Source organism: Pan troglodytes, chromosome 20 (genome assembly GCF_028858775.2).
Source record: "Pan troglodytes isolate AG18354 chromosome 20, NHGRI_mPanTro3-v2.0_pri, whole genome shotgun sequence".
Taxonomy (NCBI): domain Eukaryota; kingdom Metazoa; phylum Chordata; class Mammalia; order Primates; family Hominidae; genus Pan; species Pan troglodytes.
The window spans coordinates 11362910-11380281 of NC_072418.2; the positions used below are offsets into that span (position 1 = coordinate 11362910).

Genomic DNA, 17372 nt, shown 5'->3' on the forward strand with positions numbered 1-17372 from the left:
CTACCCATTCCAGTAGACATGGCGTAAGAGTGATTCTCACTTTCTGCTATAGCCTCCTTATCCACTGGCTGAAATGATTCTTTTTTGACGTGTCTTATAAATGCTTCCGTAGCAAAAAATATTGAATTGACTTTTATAGGGACTCTTTCGGGGATTGTTACCCAGCAGTCCATAATTTGTTTGTACTCCTAGAAACGGGAAGTATGCCGAGTACAGTGGATATTTCGTCTCAAATAATAAAGAAATAACCAAATAGAAAAGAAAGAAAAGGAAGTAAAGGGAAATATACAAATATACAAGGTGTTAGGAGAGAGTTGCTAATTGTGATTCCCCCTTAATTGTCCAAACAGACCACTTCTGGGGATCTATTCCTAAAAGACTCGTTAGAAGTGCAGACTCATGCATTTGAGAATCACTCAGGGAAATCTGAAGATGACCTGTGGTGGGGGTGTAAATGGATACTTCAATGTGTCTTGTGATTGTGTGAGAGTGTGACTGTGTGTTTGTGTGTGTGCTGTCATCTGTGGAGTGGGGGATCCTCTTTTGCCTTGAGAAAGCTCATCTCTGTCCACTTACTCTGGGCTCTACCATCTGTGCCTTGTATCCAGTAGAAATAAAACAGTTTGCGGCAGAAATGGAGTTTTATTTTATTTTACTTTACTTTTTATTAGGATTATTTGTAGACCGGGTCTCACTCTGTCACTCAGGCTGGAGTGCAATGGCACGATCTCAGATCACTGCAACCTCTGCCTCCTGCACTGAAGCCATCCTCCCACCTCAGCCTCTGGAGTGGGGAGATCCCACACCTGTGTAATTTTTGCATTTTTTCCAGAGATGGGGTTTCCTCATGCTGCCCAGGCTGGTCTCCAGCGCCTGGGCTCAAGTGATCCACCCGCCTCAGCCTCCCAAAGTGCTGGGATTACAGGTGGGAGCTACTGTGCCCGGCCAGAAATGGAGACTTTTGTTCTTCTTTTGATGAGACGGAACCTCGCACTGTGGCCCAGGCTGGAGTGCAGTGGAGTGACCTCGGCTCACTGCAAGCTCTGCCTCCTGGGGTCATGCCATTCTCCTGCCTCAGCCTCCCAAAGAGCTGGGACTACAGGCGCCCGACACCACGCCCAGCTAATTTTTTGCTATTTATTTTTGTTTTTAGTAGAGACGGGCTTTCACCGTGTTAGCCAGGACGGTCTCGATCTCCTGCCCTCGGGACGCACCCGCCTGAGCCTCCCGAAGTGCTCGGATTACAGGCATGAGCCACCATGCACGGCCCAGAAATGGAGACGTTTGAGCAAACACATTAAAGAAAAGAAACGCAAATAGACGAAACTCATTTTAACATTTTTATTTAACCCAAGGAATACAGATATAATCAACACCAATACAATTGATGTCACAATGATGAATAAGATACATGCTACAATCCTTCATTCTCAGATGCAAAATCTAGTATGTGTTTTACAGCAAACCTCAGTTGGAAACTGAACGTCGATCACACATGCTTGATGTGCATGTCAATTTCATGAGAGTTACAATCTCAGGAGAAGTCTCACATAGCGTAAGAGTCCAAACATACCTTCAAGTGTTCCGACAAGTTCTTCACTACTCATTCTTAGAACTGAATTTACCAACAACAATCCCAGCCTATTCATTGCCGAACTGCATCCCATTGAAAGAATGGGTCACAGTTCCTCTTTCTAGACACTGTGGAACGACATTGAAGTCCCTTCCATCTTTTGGCGATTGTGAGGACAGGTGCTAGAAGCCTCTGCCCTCAGCCTTGTCCACGTGAGTTCTAATTCCTTTAGAACAACTATCTCAGGGTGGGAAAGATGGTTCCAATGCTAAGTGCCTATTGCATTGATTATGAATCAATGAAACTCTTTCTCCCTGGGGGTTGTCCCAGTTGGATTCCAAGCAGCACTGTCAGAGCGTTCCAGCTTCTCCACATGCTCCGCAGCCCTTGGGATGGTGAGTGATTGTCACGGTGGCTTCTGGGAGAGCTTCTTGGTTGTTGTTGAAGGTGTATTTGACGTGCATTTCCCCAGGGGAGGGACAGTGAACGCTTTTGGAAGTGGTTCTTTACATCCCCTCTGAGGAAATGTCTGCTCAAGTCTCTTGCTGCGTTTGGAACAGAATCATTGGTTTGTTCCATTGGAGTTTTGACAACTCTGTGTATTCTGAGTATGAGCAGCCCTTGCACGTATATGAGATTTGCAAATATTTTGTGCCCCAATCTCAAGGTTGCTCTTTGATACAAATCAAGAGCATCTGAGGCAGAGCAAAGGTTCAGGTGAGAGGACGGAGCATTTCTCCACCCCTCCAGCTTGCGCAGCATCTCTCTCCTCCGAGATGCCGAGACATCTGTGCGGGGAGACAGCATGAAAAAGCAGGTGTGCTTCATTCTGAATAGAGCGTCTCTGATTCCCGTCTGGTGCCTGAGGGTTCATGGCCCATGAGCCTTAGAAGAGACGTCTTCGGGCCTTGCACGTTGGCCTCCATAGAAAGTTGTGGCAAATTCTGGGCTCCGGACCGGGTGAGGGAGGTAGAGGTCTGAGGGCAGAGGTGGGCAGGGGCTCCAGGCCATGGAGATCCAAGTGGAATTCTTCAGGCAGAGCCTGTCTCCAGGGACTAGGCTTGGGCATTTGGGATGAGCCCTGGTGGACGGCCGCTCTGTAGTCAGGTTTGAGGTAGAGGACACGCCAGGAAGAAGGGCTGACTCCATGCACAAGGTTTGCTGGGGGTCCCATCAGGGGCAGGAAGCCTTGGGGAGCCTCACCCTCTTTTACTGAAGGCGCCACACACACATTCTCTGCTCTCTGGGCTCTCACAGATCCATTTTCAATGTCAATCTCCCAGACAGTCTCTGTACTAGTGAGCAGGAGCCAGCGGGCATGGGCAGGGTACAAGAGATCCTTCAAGGACATCAAGACTTGCTCAGGGACCACCAGGAGCTGCACATTGAGGAGGCTGAGTCGCAGGGCTCCCTGTGGGTCCAGCCCCAGGAACTCCTGCCCCAGGCGCAGGTGCAGGACCATTCCTGGTTCCAAGACCGCGATGATCACCTTCCTCTGGGGAAGCCGTGGGCCCTGGGGGAGAAAAGCCGTGGGTCAGTCATTGTCCTCTGAGGGTGGCTCAAACAGGGAGAGAGCAAGGCGGGGAGCTGCCAGTAACTTCCCCAGGCATAAATGAAACCCCGCAGGGACACCCAGAATTTGCACCTGTATTGACGCCCCTTGGGACGGTGATTTCCTGGAAGTCCCCTAGGGCCTGGAGCTCAGGCAGACCTGTCTCACCCACGCCCACCTAGGTGGTGTGACCTTACCTGGGGCAGCTCCAGGGGCAGCTGTGCAGGGTGGTGGGGAGCTGGCTGTACCGGAGCTGGTTCTGCACCTGTGGAGAGAGCAGAGTGTGCAGGTGAAAGCCCTTGTCATGCAGGATGCCCTTGAGGGTTCAAGGTGCCACCGTGAGAAAGACCAAATACAGAAGAAGCCAGGTACAGGACACCCAGCCACGGAGCTGCAGGAGGAAGCTCCCGACACTCTGGACAGCACAGCTGCTCGTCTCATGACGTGATGGGACCCTGGCTTGGTAGCAGGGGACTCGGGATGAAAAAGAGAAGATGCCTCACCTGGATGAGGACCCAGCTCCTCCACTTTCTGGCGTTTTGGGGCATTTGATGGCGTGCCGCTGGAGCTGTAGGACAGAGAGACACAGTCAGATTTCGGGCAGTTCCCTAACGTCCAATTCCCTGAATCCCCACCAATTCACTCCACTTCCCTGCCTTTCATTCAAGGTCACAGACTCGTCATCCACTTCCTGTGAGACCTGCTCCCAATCTATCCTAACTCCCAGCTGTTCTTGTTCTCACCCCATCTACCTGAGCTTCCCTGGGTGAAGAAAAGGCAGGGAAGGAGGGTCGGTGCCCACAGGGAGCAGTTTACCCTTTCAGGAGTTCATGCAGATCAGAGTTGGAAAACTCTCCTTGGGTGTGAGGAGCTGGAGAAAGATGTTGAGATCCCGGAAAGGTGGCACCTCTGTGTAGACAGGTAACAACGGAATGGGGTCTTAGGATTCGAATAACAGCAGGAGAAAAGGAAGGAATTTGTCGGGCATGATGGCATGCGCCTGTAATCCCAGCACTTTGGGAGGCCAAGGTCGGAGGATTGCTTGAGTCCAGGAGTTTGAGAGCAGCCTGGGCAACATGGGGAAAGCTAGTCTCCACTCAAAATAAAAAACATCAGTGGGTCATTGTGGTGCATGCCTGTGGTCTCACCTACTCAGGAGGCTCAGGTGGGAGGATCACCTGCGACTCAGAGGTGGAGCCCACAGTCAGCTAAAATCACGCCACTGCACTCACGTGTGGACCATCGGAGTGAGACGCTGTCTCCATAAAATAAATCAGTAAATAAGACAAATAGAAAAATGAACAATTAAAAAAGGAGGAAACTCTTTTATTTTTCCTAGTAGATCTTGAAACTCTCACATCATGTCCTACAATCTCCCTTCTTGCAGCACACAGAGCCCATTCCCTGTGGAGCTGGTTGGGTGGATTGAAAGTGGGGCTGCCCTGAGATATGTGTGTGGTTGGGATGTAGAAGCCTTCCCAGCACCCTGTGATGACTTACGGGCACCTCACTTCCCTCTGGCCCCAAATTCAAAACATCCAATCTCATGGCAGGTTCATGCATCCCTTTTCCCTTCCCCTCTCTCCAACACACACCCACACATCCCACAGGCAGGTCACCCCGCAGGCGTCCCCAGCACATAGCAAAGCTCACCCGCTCTCTCCTGCGTGGTCGCTCTTGGATTCGGTGCAGGAATCACTGGGGCTTCTTGGGCGCCGGGACCCTTTCATGGTGAAAATTTCCAGGGTTCTCCAAGTCAGCCACTGCCAGTGTTTGTCTGTCTCCTGCAAAGATTTCTTCTTGGCTCCCGAATCCTTTAGTTCCTTGGAGAGAGTGGTGTCAGCCCCAAAGCTGCTCCCCAAGGCTTGGGTTGTGTAGCGACGGGGCTGTGGCCAGCGGCAGGTGGATGAGGCTCTGACAACTGAGCTCTTGGGGGAATCTTGTACACTGTCAGCAGGGGGTGGAGCCAGGGGATTTGTCAGCAGGAACTGATGTGATTGGCTGTTCCTGGTATGACAACGGGAGGGGCCCTCATGGAGGACTAGGGTGTAACTCAACCGATAGATGACCGATCAACAGAACCTGCCTAATCCCATTAACAGCCAACCTGTTTCCTGTCCCCTCCCATCCTCTAGGTCTTGCCTAATAATGATAGACACTTTCTGTCATACCCAATTCATCCATCGCTGAAATGGTTTTTCATGTGTGCCTTTTATATTTTCATGCAATAAAAATATGTTAATTTTCACGGTGGCTATCCTGGGGAATGTTATGTACATGAAATGAAGTGTCAAAGGAGCAGAAGCAGAAGGAAATTCACAAGCTTCTCTGAGCGTCTCTGCTTGAATTCCTGCCATGTTTCCTAAACATGTTGGCTTCTTTCTTCCTACCCAAATAAGAAGGTGCTTCAGAAGTTCAATCTTAGGGCATTTGACAAACGCTGCTGAGAATTTCAGGATGACACGAAGGAACCTTTGATTGGATTTGTGGATGTGCCTATGAAAGCGTGTGTGTGTGTGTGTGTGTGTGTGTGTGTGCGTGTTTGTGTGTGTGTGTGTGAAGTCAGGATGAAGTGGCGGTTCCTGGGGTGGAGACCCTTCTTTCTCTTGAGAATGTTCATTGCTGTTGACTCATTGTGGGTTTTGGAGATATTTTCTCTCTTTCTTTCTTTCTTTCAGACATTTTTTGCTTTCTCCCTCCCTCGATCTTACCCCCATCCACTGCCCCCTCACTCCCTCCCTCCCTCCCTCTTTCCATCCCTCCTCCCTCCCTTCCCTCTTTCCTTCCTGCCTGCCTTCTTCCCTTCCCCTTCCCCTCTTCCCTCCGTCCTTCCTTCTTGTGTGTAAAAGAAACATTGGTGAATAGAAGAATAATTCAATAACTGCCTCAGACACTTATACAGTTCTCATCTCACTCTGGGGACACAGAGGACCGTGTTGGACTCATCTCCTCGATTTTAAAAACAATCATTCTCAAATCAAGGAGACTAGATGTATCACTTCTAGGCGAAATCTTGAAAGAAAATGTGTAAGAGTTTCATGTGCTCTTCATCTCTGTGATCAGAATTGAAGAAGGCATGAGTTTGAGATGCTGCATCACCAAGATCGTGGCGATTCCATTATCATTACCCTTGTAACTTGTGAGCATCCTTACTGCCAGCAATCATTATTAGATATGGAATCTGAGATAGGAGTTCATATTTCCTGTATGAATATCTTGGTCTGGGAGTGGTGGCTCATGCCTGTAATCCCAGTGCTTTGGGAGGCAGAGGCAGGAGGCTCGCTTGAGCCCAGGAGTTCGAGACAAGCCGGGACAGCATAGCGAGACCCTCGTCTCTACAAAAATGTAAAAATGAGCCAAGTGTGGTGGTAGGTGCCTGTAGTCTCAGCTACTTAGGAGGCTGAAGTGTTAGGATCGCTTGCGCCCGGGATGGCAAGGCTACAGGGAGCCTTGATCGTGCCACTGAACTTCAGCCTCGGCAACAGAGCAAGACTCTCTCTCAAAAATAAAATGCTTTTTCCTTTAGGCTTAAATTCTAACCCTCAAACCTCCAATGTGAAGGTATCAGGAGGTGGGGCCCTTGGGAGATGATGAGATTATGCAAGTGGAACCCTCGTAAATTGGATTAGTGCCCTTCTGAAAGTGATGGAAGAGAGCTCGCCGGCACCTTCCATGTGGGGAGACAGGGAGGATATGACAGTCTCCAACCTGGAGGAGGGTCCTCACCAGACCCCGATCATGCTGGCACCCTCATCGTGGACTTCCGGCCTCCAGAACTCTGATAAACAAATGTGTGTTCTTAAAGAAAAAAAAAGTGTGGAAAGCAATGTTAATGTTCCCAATCAGTTGGAGTACATTCTTCCCTTAACTATGTCTTCATGAATAGTTGTGTTGGATGGCCTAGTTTGCAATGTTAGAATACGCATGTTAGTGAATTAATAAATACAGCAGTAAAGAATACAGTTCAGGTTGGGAATGGTTTCTGATGCCTGTAATCCCAGCACAATGGCTGGCCAAGGCGGGTCAATCACCTGTAGTCGGGAGGTGGAGATCAGCCTGACCAACATGGAGAAATCCTGACTCTACTCAAAAGACAAATCAGCCTTTCATAGAGGCACATGCCTTTAATCCCAGCTACTCGGGAGGCCGAGGTAGGAGAATCACTTGAACCTAGGAGGCAGAGGTTGCGGTGAGCCGAGATCGCGCCATTGTACTCCAGCCTGGGCAACAAAAGCTAAATTCTATCTCAAAAAATTAAAAAAATAAAAAAAAAGAATGCTGTTTGTTGACCATTTGATCGGCCAGTCTTGGTGCTTCCTGGTGGGCGAGGAGAGCCCTGCCACATTCCTACCCATTCCAGTAGACATGGCGTAAGAGTGATTCTCACTTTCTGCTATAGCCTCCTTATCCACTGGCTGAAATGATTCTTTTTTGACGTGTCTTATAAATGCTTCCGTAGCAAAAAATATTGAATTGACTTTTATAGGGACTCTTTCGGGGATTGTTACCCAGCAGTCCATAATTTGTTTGTACTCCTAGAAACGGGAAGTATGCCGAGTACAGTGGATATTTCGTCTCAAATAATAAAGAAATAACCAAATAGAAAAGAAAGAAAAGGAAGTAAAGGGAAATATACAAATATACAAGGTGTTAGGAGAGAGTTGCTAATTGTGATTCCCCCTTAACTGTCCAAACAGACCACTTCTGGGGATCTATTCCTAAAAGACTCGTTAGAAGTGCAGACTCATGCATTTGAGAATCACTCAGGGAAATCTGAAGATGACCTGTGGTGGGGGTGTAAATGGATACTTCAATGTGTCTTGTGATTGTGTGAGAGTGTGACTGTGTGTTTGTGTGTGTGCTGTCATCTGTGGAGTGGGGGATCCTCTTTTGCCTTGAGAAAGCTCATCTCTGTCCACTTACTCTGGGCTCTACCATCTGTGCCTTGTATCCAGTAGAAATAAAACAGTTTGCGGCAGAAATGGAGTTTTATTTTATTTTACTTTACTTTTTATTAGGATTATTTGTAGACCGGGTCTCACTCTGTCACTCAGGCTGGAGTGCAATGGCACGATCTCAGATCACTGCAACCTCTGCCTCCTGCACTGAAGCCATCCTCCCACCTCAGCCTCTGGAGTGGGGAGATCCCACACCTGTGTAATTTTTGCATTTTTTCCAGAGATGGGGTTTCCTCATGCTGCCCAGGCTGGTCTCCAGCGCCTGGGCTCAAGTGATCCACCCGCCTCAGCCTCCCAAAGTGCTGGGATTACAGGTGGGAGCTACTGTGCCCGGCCAGAAATGGAGATTTTTGTTCTTCTTTTGATGAGACGGAACCTCGCACTGTGGCCCAGGCTGGAGTGCAGTGGAGTGACCTCGGCTCACTGCAAGCTCTGCCTCCTGGGGTCATGCCATTCTCCTGCCTCAGCCTCCCAAAGAGCTGGGACTACAGGCGCCCGACACCACGCCCAGCTAATTTTTTGCTATTTATTTTTGTTTTTAGTAGAGACGGGCTTTCACCGTGTTAGCCAGGACGGTCTCGATCTCCTGCCCTCGGGACGCACCCGCCTGAGCCTCCCGAAGTGCTCGGATTACAGGCATGAGCCACCATGCACGGCCCAGAAATGGAGACGTTTGAGCAAACACATTAAAGAAAAGAAACGCAAATAGACGAAACTCATTTTAACATTTTTATTTAACCCAAGGAATACAGATATAATCAACACCAATACAATTGATGTCACAATGATGAATAAGATACATGCTACAATCCTTCATTCTCAGATGCAAAATCTAGTATGTGTTTTACAGCAAACCTCAGTTGGAAACTGAACGTCGATCACACATGCTTGATGTGCATGTCAATTTCATGAGAGTTACAATCTCAGGAGAAGTCTCACATAGCGTAAGAGTCCAAACATACCTTCAAGTGTTCCGACAAGTTCTTCACTACTCATTCTTAGAACTGAATTTACCAACAACAATCCCAGCCTAGTCATTGCCGAACTGCATCCCATTGAAAGAATGGGTCACAGTTCCTCTTTCTAGACACTGTGGAACGACATTGAAGTCCCTTCCATCTTTTGGCGATTGTGAGGACAGGTGCTAGAAGCCTCTGCCCTCAGCCTTGTCCACGTGAGTTCTAATTCCTTTAGAACAACTATCTCAGGGTGGGAAAGATGGTTCCAATGCTAAGTGCCTATTGCATTGATTATGAATCAATGAAACTCTTTCTCCCTGGGGGTTGTCCCAGTTGGATTCCAAGCAGCACTGTCAGAGCGTTCCAGCTTCTCCACATGCTCCGCAGCCCTTGGGATGGTGAGTGATTGTCACGGTGGCTTCTGGGAGAGCTTCTTGGTTGTTGTTGAAGGTGTATTTGACGTGCATTTCCCCAGGGGAGGGACAGTGAACGCTTTTGGAAGTGGTTCTTTACATCCCCTCTGAGGAAATGTCTGCTCAAGTCTCTTGCTGCGTTTGGAACAGAATCATTGGTTTGTTCCATTGGAGTTTTGACAACTCTGTGTATTCTGAGTATGAGCAGCCCTTGCACGTATATGAGATTTGCAAATATTTTGTGCCCCAATCTCAAGGTTGCTCTTTGACACAAATCAAGAGCATCTGAGGCAGAGCAAAGGTTCAGGTGAGAGGACGGAGCATTTCTCCACCCCTCCAGCTTGCGCAGCATCTCTCTCCTCCGAGATGCCGAGACATCTGTGCGGGGAGACAGCATGAAAAAGCAGGTGTGCTTCATTCTGAATAGAGCGTCTCTGATTCCCGTCTGGTGCCTGAGGGTTCATGGCCCATGAGCCTTAGAAGAGACGTCTTCGGGCCTTGCACGTTGGCCTCCATAGAAAGTTGTGGCAAATTCTGGGCTCCGGACCGGGTGAGGGAGGTAGAGGTCTGAGGGCAGAGGTGGGCAGGGGCTCCAGGCCATGGAGATCCAAGTGGAATTCTTCAGGCAGAGCCTGTCTCCAGGGACTAGGCTTGGGCATTTGGGATGAGCCCTGGTGGACGGCCGCTCTGTAGTCAGGTTTGAGGTAGAGGACACGCCAGGAAGAAGGGCTGACTCCATGCACAAGGTTTGCTGGGGGTCCCATCAGGGGCAGGAAGCCTTGGGGAGCCTCACCCTCTTTTACTGAAGGCGCCACACACACATTCTCTGCTCTCTGGGCTCTCACAGATCCATTTTCAATGTCAATCTCCCAGACAGTCTCTGTACTAGTGAGCAGGAGCCAGCGGGCATGGGCAGGGTACAAGAGATCCTTCAAGGACATCAAGACTTGCTCAGGGACCACCAGGAGCTGCACATTGAGGAGGCTGAGTCGCAGGGCTCCCTGTGGGTCCAGCCCCAGGAACTCCTGCCCCAGGCGCAGGTGCAGGACCATTCCTGGTTCCAAGACCGCGATGATCACCTTCCTCTGGGGAAGCCGTGGGCCCTGGGGGAGAAAAGCCGTGGGTCAGTCATTGTCCTCTGAGGGTGGCTCAAACAGGGAGAGAGCAAGGCGGGGAGCTGCCAGTAACTTCCCCAGGCATAAATGAAACCCCGCAGGGACACCCAGAATTTGCACCTGTATTGACGCCCCTTGGGACGGTGATTTCCTGGAAGTCCCCTAGGGCCTGGAGCTCAGGCAGACCTGTCTCACCCACGCCCACCTAGGTGGTGTGACCTTACCTGGGGCAGCTCCAGGGGCAGCTGTGCAGGGTGGTGGGGAGCTGGCTGTACCGGAGCTGGTTCTGCACCTGTGGAGAGAGCAGAGTGTGCAGGTGAAAGCCCTTGTCATGCAGGATGCCCTTGAGGGTTCAAGGTGCCACCGTGAGAAAGACCAAATACAGAAGAAGCCAGGTACAGGACACCCAGCCACGGAGCTGCAGGAGGAAGCTCCCGACACTCTGGACAGCACAGCTGCTCGTCTCATGACGTGATGGGACCCTGGCTTGGTAGCAGGGGACTCGGGATGAAAAAGAGAAGATGCCTCACCTGGATGAGGACCCAGCTCCTCCACTTTCTGGCGTTTTGGGGCATTTGATGGCGTGCCGCTGGAGCTGTAGGACAGAGAGACACAGTCAGATTTCGGGCAGTTCCCTAACGTCCAATTCCCTGAATCCCCACCAATTCACTCCACTTCCCTGCCTTTCATTCAAGGTCACAGACTCGTCATCCACTTCCTGTGAGACCTGCTCCCAATCTATCCTAACTCCCAGCTGTTCTTGTTCTCACCCCATCTACCTGAGCTTCCCTGGGTGAAGAAAAGGCAGGGAAGGAGGGTCGGTGCCCACAGGGAGCAGTTTACCCTTTCAGGAGTTCATGCAGATCAGAGTTGGAAAACTCTCCTTGGGTGTGAGGAGCTGGAGAAAGATGTTGAGATCCCGGAAAGGTGGCACCTCTGTGTAGACAGGTAACAACGGAATGGGGTCTTAGGATTCGAATAACAGCAGGAGAAAAGGAAGGAATTTGTCGGGCATGATGGCATGCGCCTGTAATCCCAGCACTTTGGGAGGCCAAGGTCGGAGGATTGCTTGAGTCCAGGAGTTTGAGAGCAGCCTGGGCAACATGGGGAAAGCTAGTCTCCACTCAAAATAAAAAACATCAGTGGGTCATTGTGGTGCATGCCTGTGGTCTCACCTACTCAGGAGGCTCAGGTGGGAGGATCACCTGCGACTCAGAGGTGGAGCCCACAGTCAGCTAAAATCACGCCACTGCACTCACGTGTGGACCATCGGAGTGAGACGCTGTCTCCATAAAATAAATCAGTAAATAAGACAAATAGAAAAATGAACAATTAAAAAAGGAGGAAACTCTTTTATTTTTCCTAGTAGATCTTGAAACTCTCACATCATGTCCTACAATCTCCCTTCTTGCAGCACACAGAGCCCATTCCCTGTGGAGCTGGTTGGGTGGATTGAAAGTGGGGCTGCCCTGAGATATGTGTGTGGTTGGGATGTAGAAGCCTTCCCAGCACCCTGTGATGACTTACGGGCACCTCACTTCCCTCTGGCCCCAAATTCAAAACATCCAATCTCATGGCAGGTTCATGCATCCCTTTTCCCTTCCCCTCTCTCCAACACACACCCACACATCCCACAGGCAGGTCACCCCGCAGGCGTCCCCAGCACATAGCAAAGCTCACCCGCTCTCTCCTGCGTGGTCGCTCTTGGATTCGGTGCAGGAATCACTGGGGCTTCTTGGGCGCCGGGACCCTTTCATGGTGAAAATTTCCAGGGTTCTCCAAGTCAGCCACTGCCAGTGTTTGTCTGTCTCCTGCAAAGATTTCTTCTTGGCTCCCGAATCCTTTAGTTCCTTGGAGAGAGTGGTGTCAGCCCCAAAGCTGCTCCCCAAGGCTTGGGTTGTGTAGCGACGGGGCTGTGGCCAGCGGCAGGTGGATGAGGCTCTGACAACTGAGCTCTTGGGGGAATCTTGTACACTGTCAGCAGGGGGTGGAGCCAGGGGATTTGTCAGCAGGAACTGATGTGATTGGCTGTTCCTGGTATGACAACGGGAGGGGCCCTCATGGAGGACTAGGGTGTAACTCAACCGATAGATGACCGATCAACAGAACCTGCCTAATCCCATTAACAGCCAACCTGTTTCCTGTCCCCTCCCATCCTCTAGGTCTTGCCTAATAATGATAGACACTTTCTGTCATACCCAATTCATCCATCGCTGAAATGGTTTTTCATGTGTGCCTTTTATATTTTCATGCAATAAAAATATGTTAATTTTCACGGTGGCTATCCTGGGGAATGTTATGTACATGAAATGAAGTGTCAAAGGAGCAGAAGCAGAAGGAAATTCACAAGCTTCTCTGAGCGTCTCTGCTTGAATTCCTGCCATGTTTCCTAAACATGTTGGCTTCTTTCTTCCTACCCAAATAAGAAGGTGCTTCAGAAGTTCAATCTTAGGGCATTTGACAAACGCTGCTGAGAATTTCAGGATGACACGAAGGAACCTTTGATTGGATTTGTGGATGTGCCTATGAAAGCGTGTGTGTGTGTGTGTGTGTGTGTGTGTGTGCGTGTTTGTGTGTGTGTGTGTGAAGTCAGGATGAAGTGGCGGTTCCTGGGGTGGAGACCCTTCTTTCTCTTGAGAATGTTCATTGCTGTTGACTCATTGTGGGTTTTGGAGATATTTTCTCTCTTTCTTTCTTTCTTTCAGACATTTTTTGCTTTCTCCCTCCCTCGATCTTACCCCCATCCACTGCCCCCTCACTCCCTCCCTCCCTCCCTCTTTCCATCCCTCCTCCCTCCCTTCCCTCTTTCCTTCCTGCCTGCCTTCTTCCCTTCCCCTTCCCCTCTTCCCTCCGTCCTTCCTTCTTGTGTGTAAAAGAAACATTGGTGAATAGAAGAATAATTCAATAACTGCCTCAGACACTTATACAGTTCTCATCTCACTCTGGGGACACAGAGGACCGTGTTGGACTCATCTCCTCGATTTTAAAAACAATCATTCTCAAATCAAGGAGACTAGATGTATCACTTCTAGGCGAAATCTTGAAAGAAAATGTGTAAGAGTTTCATGTGCTCTTCATCTCTGTGATCAGAATTGAAGAAGGCATGAGTTTGAGATGCTGCATCACCAAGATCGTGGCGATTCCATTATCATTACCCTTGTAACTTGAGAGCATCCTTACTGCCAGCAATCATTATTAGATATGGAATCTGAGATAGGAGTTCATATTTCCTGTATGAATATCTTGGTCTGGGAGTGGTGGCTCATGCCTGTAATCCCAGTGCTTTGGGAGGCAGAGGCAGGAGGCTCGCTTGAGCCCAGGAGTTCGAGACAAGCCGGGACAGCATAGCGAGACCCTCGTCTCTACAAAAATGTAAAAATGAGCCAAGTGTGGTGGTAGGTGCCTGTAGTCTCAGCTACTTAGGAGGCTGAAGTGTTAGGATCGCTTGCGCCCGGGATGGCAAGGCTACAGGGAGCCTTGATCGTGCCACTGAACTTCAGCCTCGGCAACAGAGCAAGACTCTCTCTCAAAACTAAAATGCTTTTTCCTTTAGGCTTAAATTCTAACCCTCAAACCTCCAATGTGAAGGTATCAGGAGGTGGGGCCCTTGGGAGATGATGAGATTATGCAAGTGGAACCCTCGTAAATTGGATTAGTGCCCTTCTGAAAGTGACGGAAGAGAGCTCGCCGGCACCTTCCATGTGGGGAGACAGGGAGGATATGACAGTCTCCAACCTGGAGGAGGGTCCTCACCAGACCCCGATCATGCTGGCACCCTCATCGTGGACTTCCGGCCTCCAGAACTCTGATAAACAAATGTGTGTTCTTAAAGAAAAAAAAAAGTGTGGAAAGCAATGTTAATGTTCCCAATCAGTTGGAGTACATTCTTCCCTTAACTATGTCTTCATGAATAGTTGTGTTGGATGGCCTAGTTTGCAATGTTAGAATACGCATGTTAGTGAATTAATAAATACAGCAGTAAAGAATACAGTTCAGGTTGGGAATGGTTTCTGATGCCTGTAATCCCAGCACAATGGCTGGCCAAGGCGGGTCAATCACCTGTAGTCGGGAGGTGGAGATCAGCCTGACCAACATGGAGAAATCCTGACTCTACTGAAAAGACAAATCAGCCTTTCATAGAGGCACATGCCTTTAATCCCAGCTACTCGGGAGGCCGAGGCAGGAGAATCACTTGAACCTAGGAGGCAGAGGTTGCGGTGAGCCGAGATCGCGCCATTGTACTCCAGCCTGGGCAACAAAAGCTAAATTCTATCTCAAAAAATTAAAAAAATAAAAAAAAAGAATGCTGTTTGTTGACCATTTGATCGGCCAGTCTTGGTGCTTCCTGGTGGGCGAGGAGAGCCCTGCCACATTCCTACCCATTCCAGTAGACATGGCGTAAGAGTGATTCTCACTTTCTGCTATAGCCTCCTTATCCACTGGCTGAAATGATTCTTTTTTGACGTGTCTTATAAATGCTTCCGTAGCAAAAAATATTGAATTGACTTTTATAGGGACTCTTTCGGGGATTGTTACCCAGCAGTCCATAATTTGTTTGTACTCCTAGAAACGGGAAGTATGCCGAGTACAGTGGATATTTCGTCTCAAATAATAAAGAAATAACCAAATAGAAAAGAAAGAAAAGGAAGTAAAGGGAAATATACAAATATACAAGGTGTTAGGAGAGAGTTGCTAATTGTGATTCCCCCTTAATTGTCCAAACAGACCACTTCTGGGGATCTATTCCTAAAAGACTCGTTAGAAGTGCAGACTCATGCATTTGAGAATCACTCAGGGAAATCTGAAGATGACCTGTGGTGGGGGTGTAAATGGATACTTCAATGTGTCTTGTGATTGTGTGAGAGTGTGACTGTGTGTTTGTGTGTGTGCTGTCATCTGTGGAGTGGGGGATCCTCTTTTGCCTTGAGAAAGCTCATCTCTGTCCACTTACTCTGGGCTCTACCATCTGTGCCTTGTATCCAGTAGAAATAAAACAGTTTGCGGCAGAAATGGAGTTTTATTTTATTTTACTTTACTTTTTATTAGGATTATTTGTAGACCGGGTCTCACTCTGTCACTCAGGCTGGAGTGCAATGGCACGATCTCAGATCACTGCAACCTCTGCCTCCTGCACTGAAGCCATCCTCCCACCTCAGCCTCTGGAGTGGGGAGATCCCACACCTGTGTAATTTTTGCATTTTTTCCAGAGATGGGGTTTCCTCATGCTGCCCAGGCTGGTCTCCAGCGCCTGGGCTCAAGTGATCCACCCGCCTCAGCCTCCCAAAGTGCTGGGATTACAGGTGGGAGCTACTGTGCCCGGCCAGAAATGGAGACTTTTGTTCTTCTTTTGATGAGACGGAACCTCGCACTGTGGCCCAGGCTGGAGTGCAGTGGAGTGACCTCGGCTCACTGCAAGCTCTGCCTCCTGGGGTCATGCCATTCTCCTGCCTCAGCCTCCCAAAGAGCTGGGACTACGGGCGCCCGACACCACGCCCAGCTAATTTTTTGCTATTTATTTTTGTTTTTAGTAGAGACGGGCTTTCACCGTGTTAGCCAGGACGGTCTCGATCTCCTGCCCTCGGGACGCACCCGCCTGAGCCTCCCGAAGTGCTCGGATTACAGGCATGAGCCACCATGCACGGCCCAGAAATGGAGATGTTTGAGCAAACACATTAAAGAAAAGAAACGCAAATAGACGAAACTCATTTTAACATTTTTATTTAACCCAAGGAATACAGATATAATCAACACCAATACAATTGATGTCACAATGATGAATAAGATACATGCTACAATCCTTCATTCTCAGATGCAAAATCTAGTATGTGTTTTACAGCAAACCTCAGTTGGAAACTGAACGTCGATCACACATGCTTGATGTGCATGTCAATTTCATGAGAGTTACAATCTCAGGAGAAGTCTCACATAGCGTAAGAGTCCAAACATACCTTCAAGTGTTCCGACAAGTTCTTCACTACTCATTCTTAGAACTGAGTTTACCAACAACAATCCCAGCCTATTCATTGCTGAACTGCATCCCATTGAAAGAATGGGTCACAGTTCCTCTTTCTAGACACTGTGGAACGACATTGAAGTCCCTTCCAACTTTTGGCGTTTGCGAGGACAGGCTCTAGAAGCCTCTGCCCTCAGCCTTGTCCACGTGAGTTCTAATTCCTTTAGAACAACTATCTCAGGGTGGGAAAGATGGTTCCAATGCTAAGTGCCTATTGCATTGATTATGAATCAATGAAACTCTTTCTCCCTGGGGGTTGTCCCAGTTGGATTCCAAGCAGCACTGTCAGAGCGTTCCAGCTTCTCCACATGCTCCGCAGCCCTTGGGATGGTGAGTGATTGTCACGGTGGCTTCTGGGAGAGCTTCTTGGTTGTTGTTGAAGGTGTATTTGACGTGCATTTCCCCAGGGGAGGGACAGTGAACGCTTTTGGAAGTGGTTCTTTACATCCCCTCTGAGGAAATGTCTGCTCAAGTCTCTTGCTGCGTTTGGAACAGAATCATTGGTTTGTTCCATTGGAGTTTTGACAACTCTGTGTATTCTGAGTATGAGCAGCCCTTGCACGTATATGAGATTTGCAAATATTTTGTGCCCCAATCTCAAGGTTGCTCTTTGATACAAATCAAGAGCATCTGAGGCAGAGCAAAGGTTCAGGTGAGAGGACGGAGCATTTCTCCACCCCTCCAGCTTGCGCAGCATCTCTCTCCTCCGAGATGCCGAGACATCTGTGCGGGGAGACAGCATGAAAAAGCAGGTGTGCTTCATTCTGAATAGAGCGTCTCTGATTCCCG

At 49.0% G+C, this 17372-nt stretch overlaps 1 protein-coding gene across 1 annotated transcript; it reads right to left on the reverse strand.

The window, feature by feature from the left end:
* Nucleotides 1-1334: 1334 nt before the first annotated feature.
* Nucleotides 1335-6865, reverse strand: LOC134809071 (proline-rich protein 23D1-like). The gene is made up of 5 exons (XM_063801109.1): nucleotides 6852-6865; nucleotides 4779-5132; nucleotides 3629-3693; nucleotides 3323-3390; nucleotides 1335-3086 (listed from the first exon to the last, which is right to left on the reverse strand). Exons 1-5 carry the CDS (start codon nucleotides 6863-6865, stop codon nucleotides 2460-2462), a joined length of 1128 nt encoding a protein of 375 aa, XP_063657179.1. The 3' UTR covers nucleotides 1335-2459.
* Nucleotides 6866-17372: the final 10507 nt, after the last annotated feature.

Coding starts and splice junctions, on each gene's coding strand:
- LOC134809071 (XM_063801109.1), bottom strand. Junction 3,694..4,778: donor GACCACGCAGGAGAGAGCGG/GTGAGCTTTGCT, acceptor TCTGTCCTACAG/CTCCAGCGGCACGCCATCAA. Junction 3,087..3,322: donor TGCCCCTGGAGCTGCCCCAG/GTAAGGTCACAC, acceptor TTTCTCCCCCAG/GGCCCACGGCTTCCCCAGAG.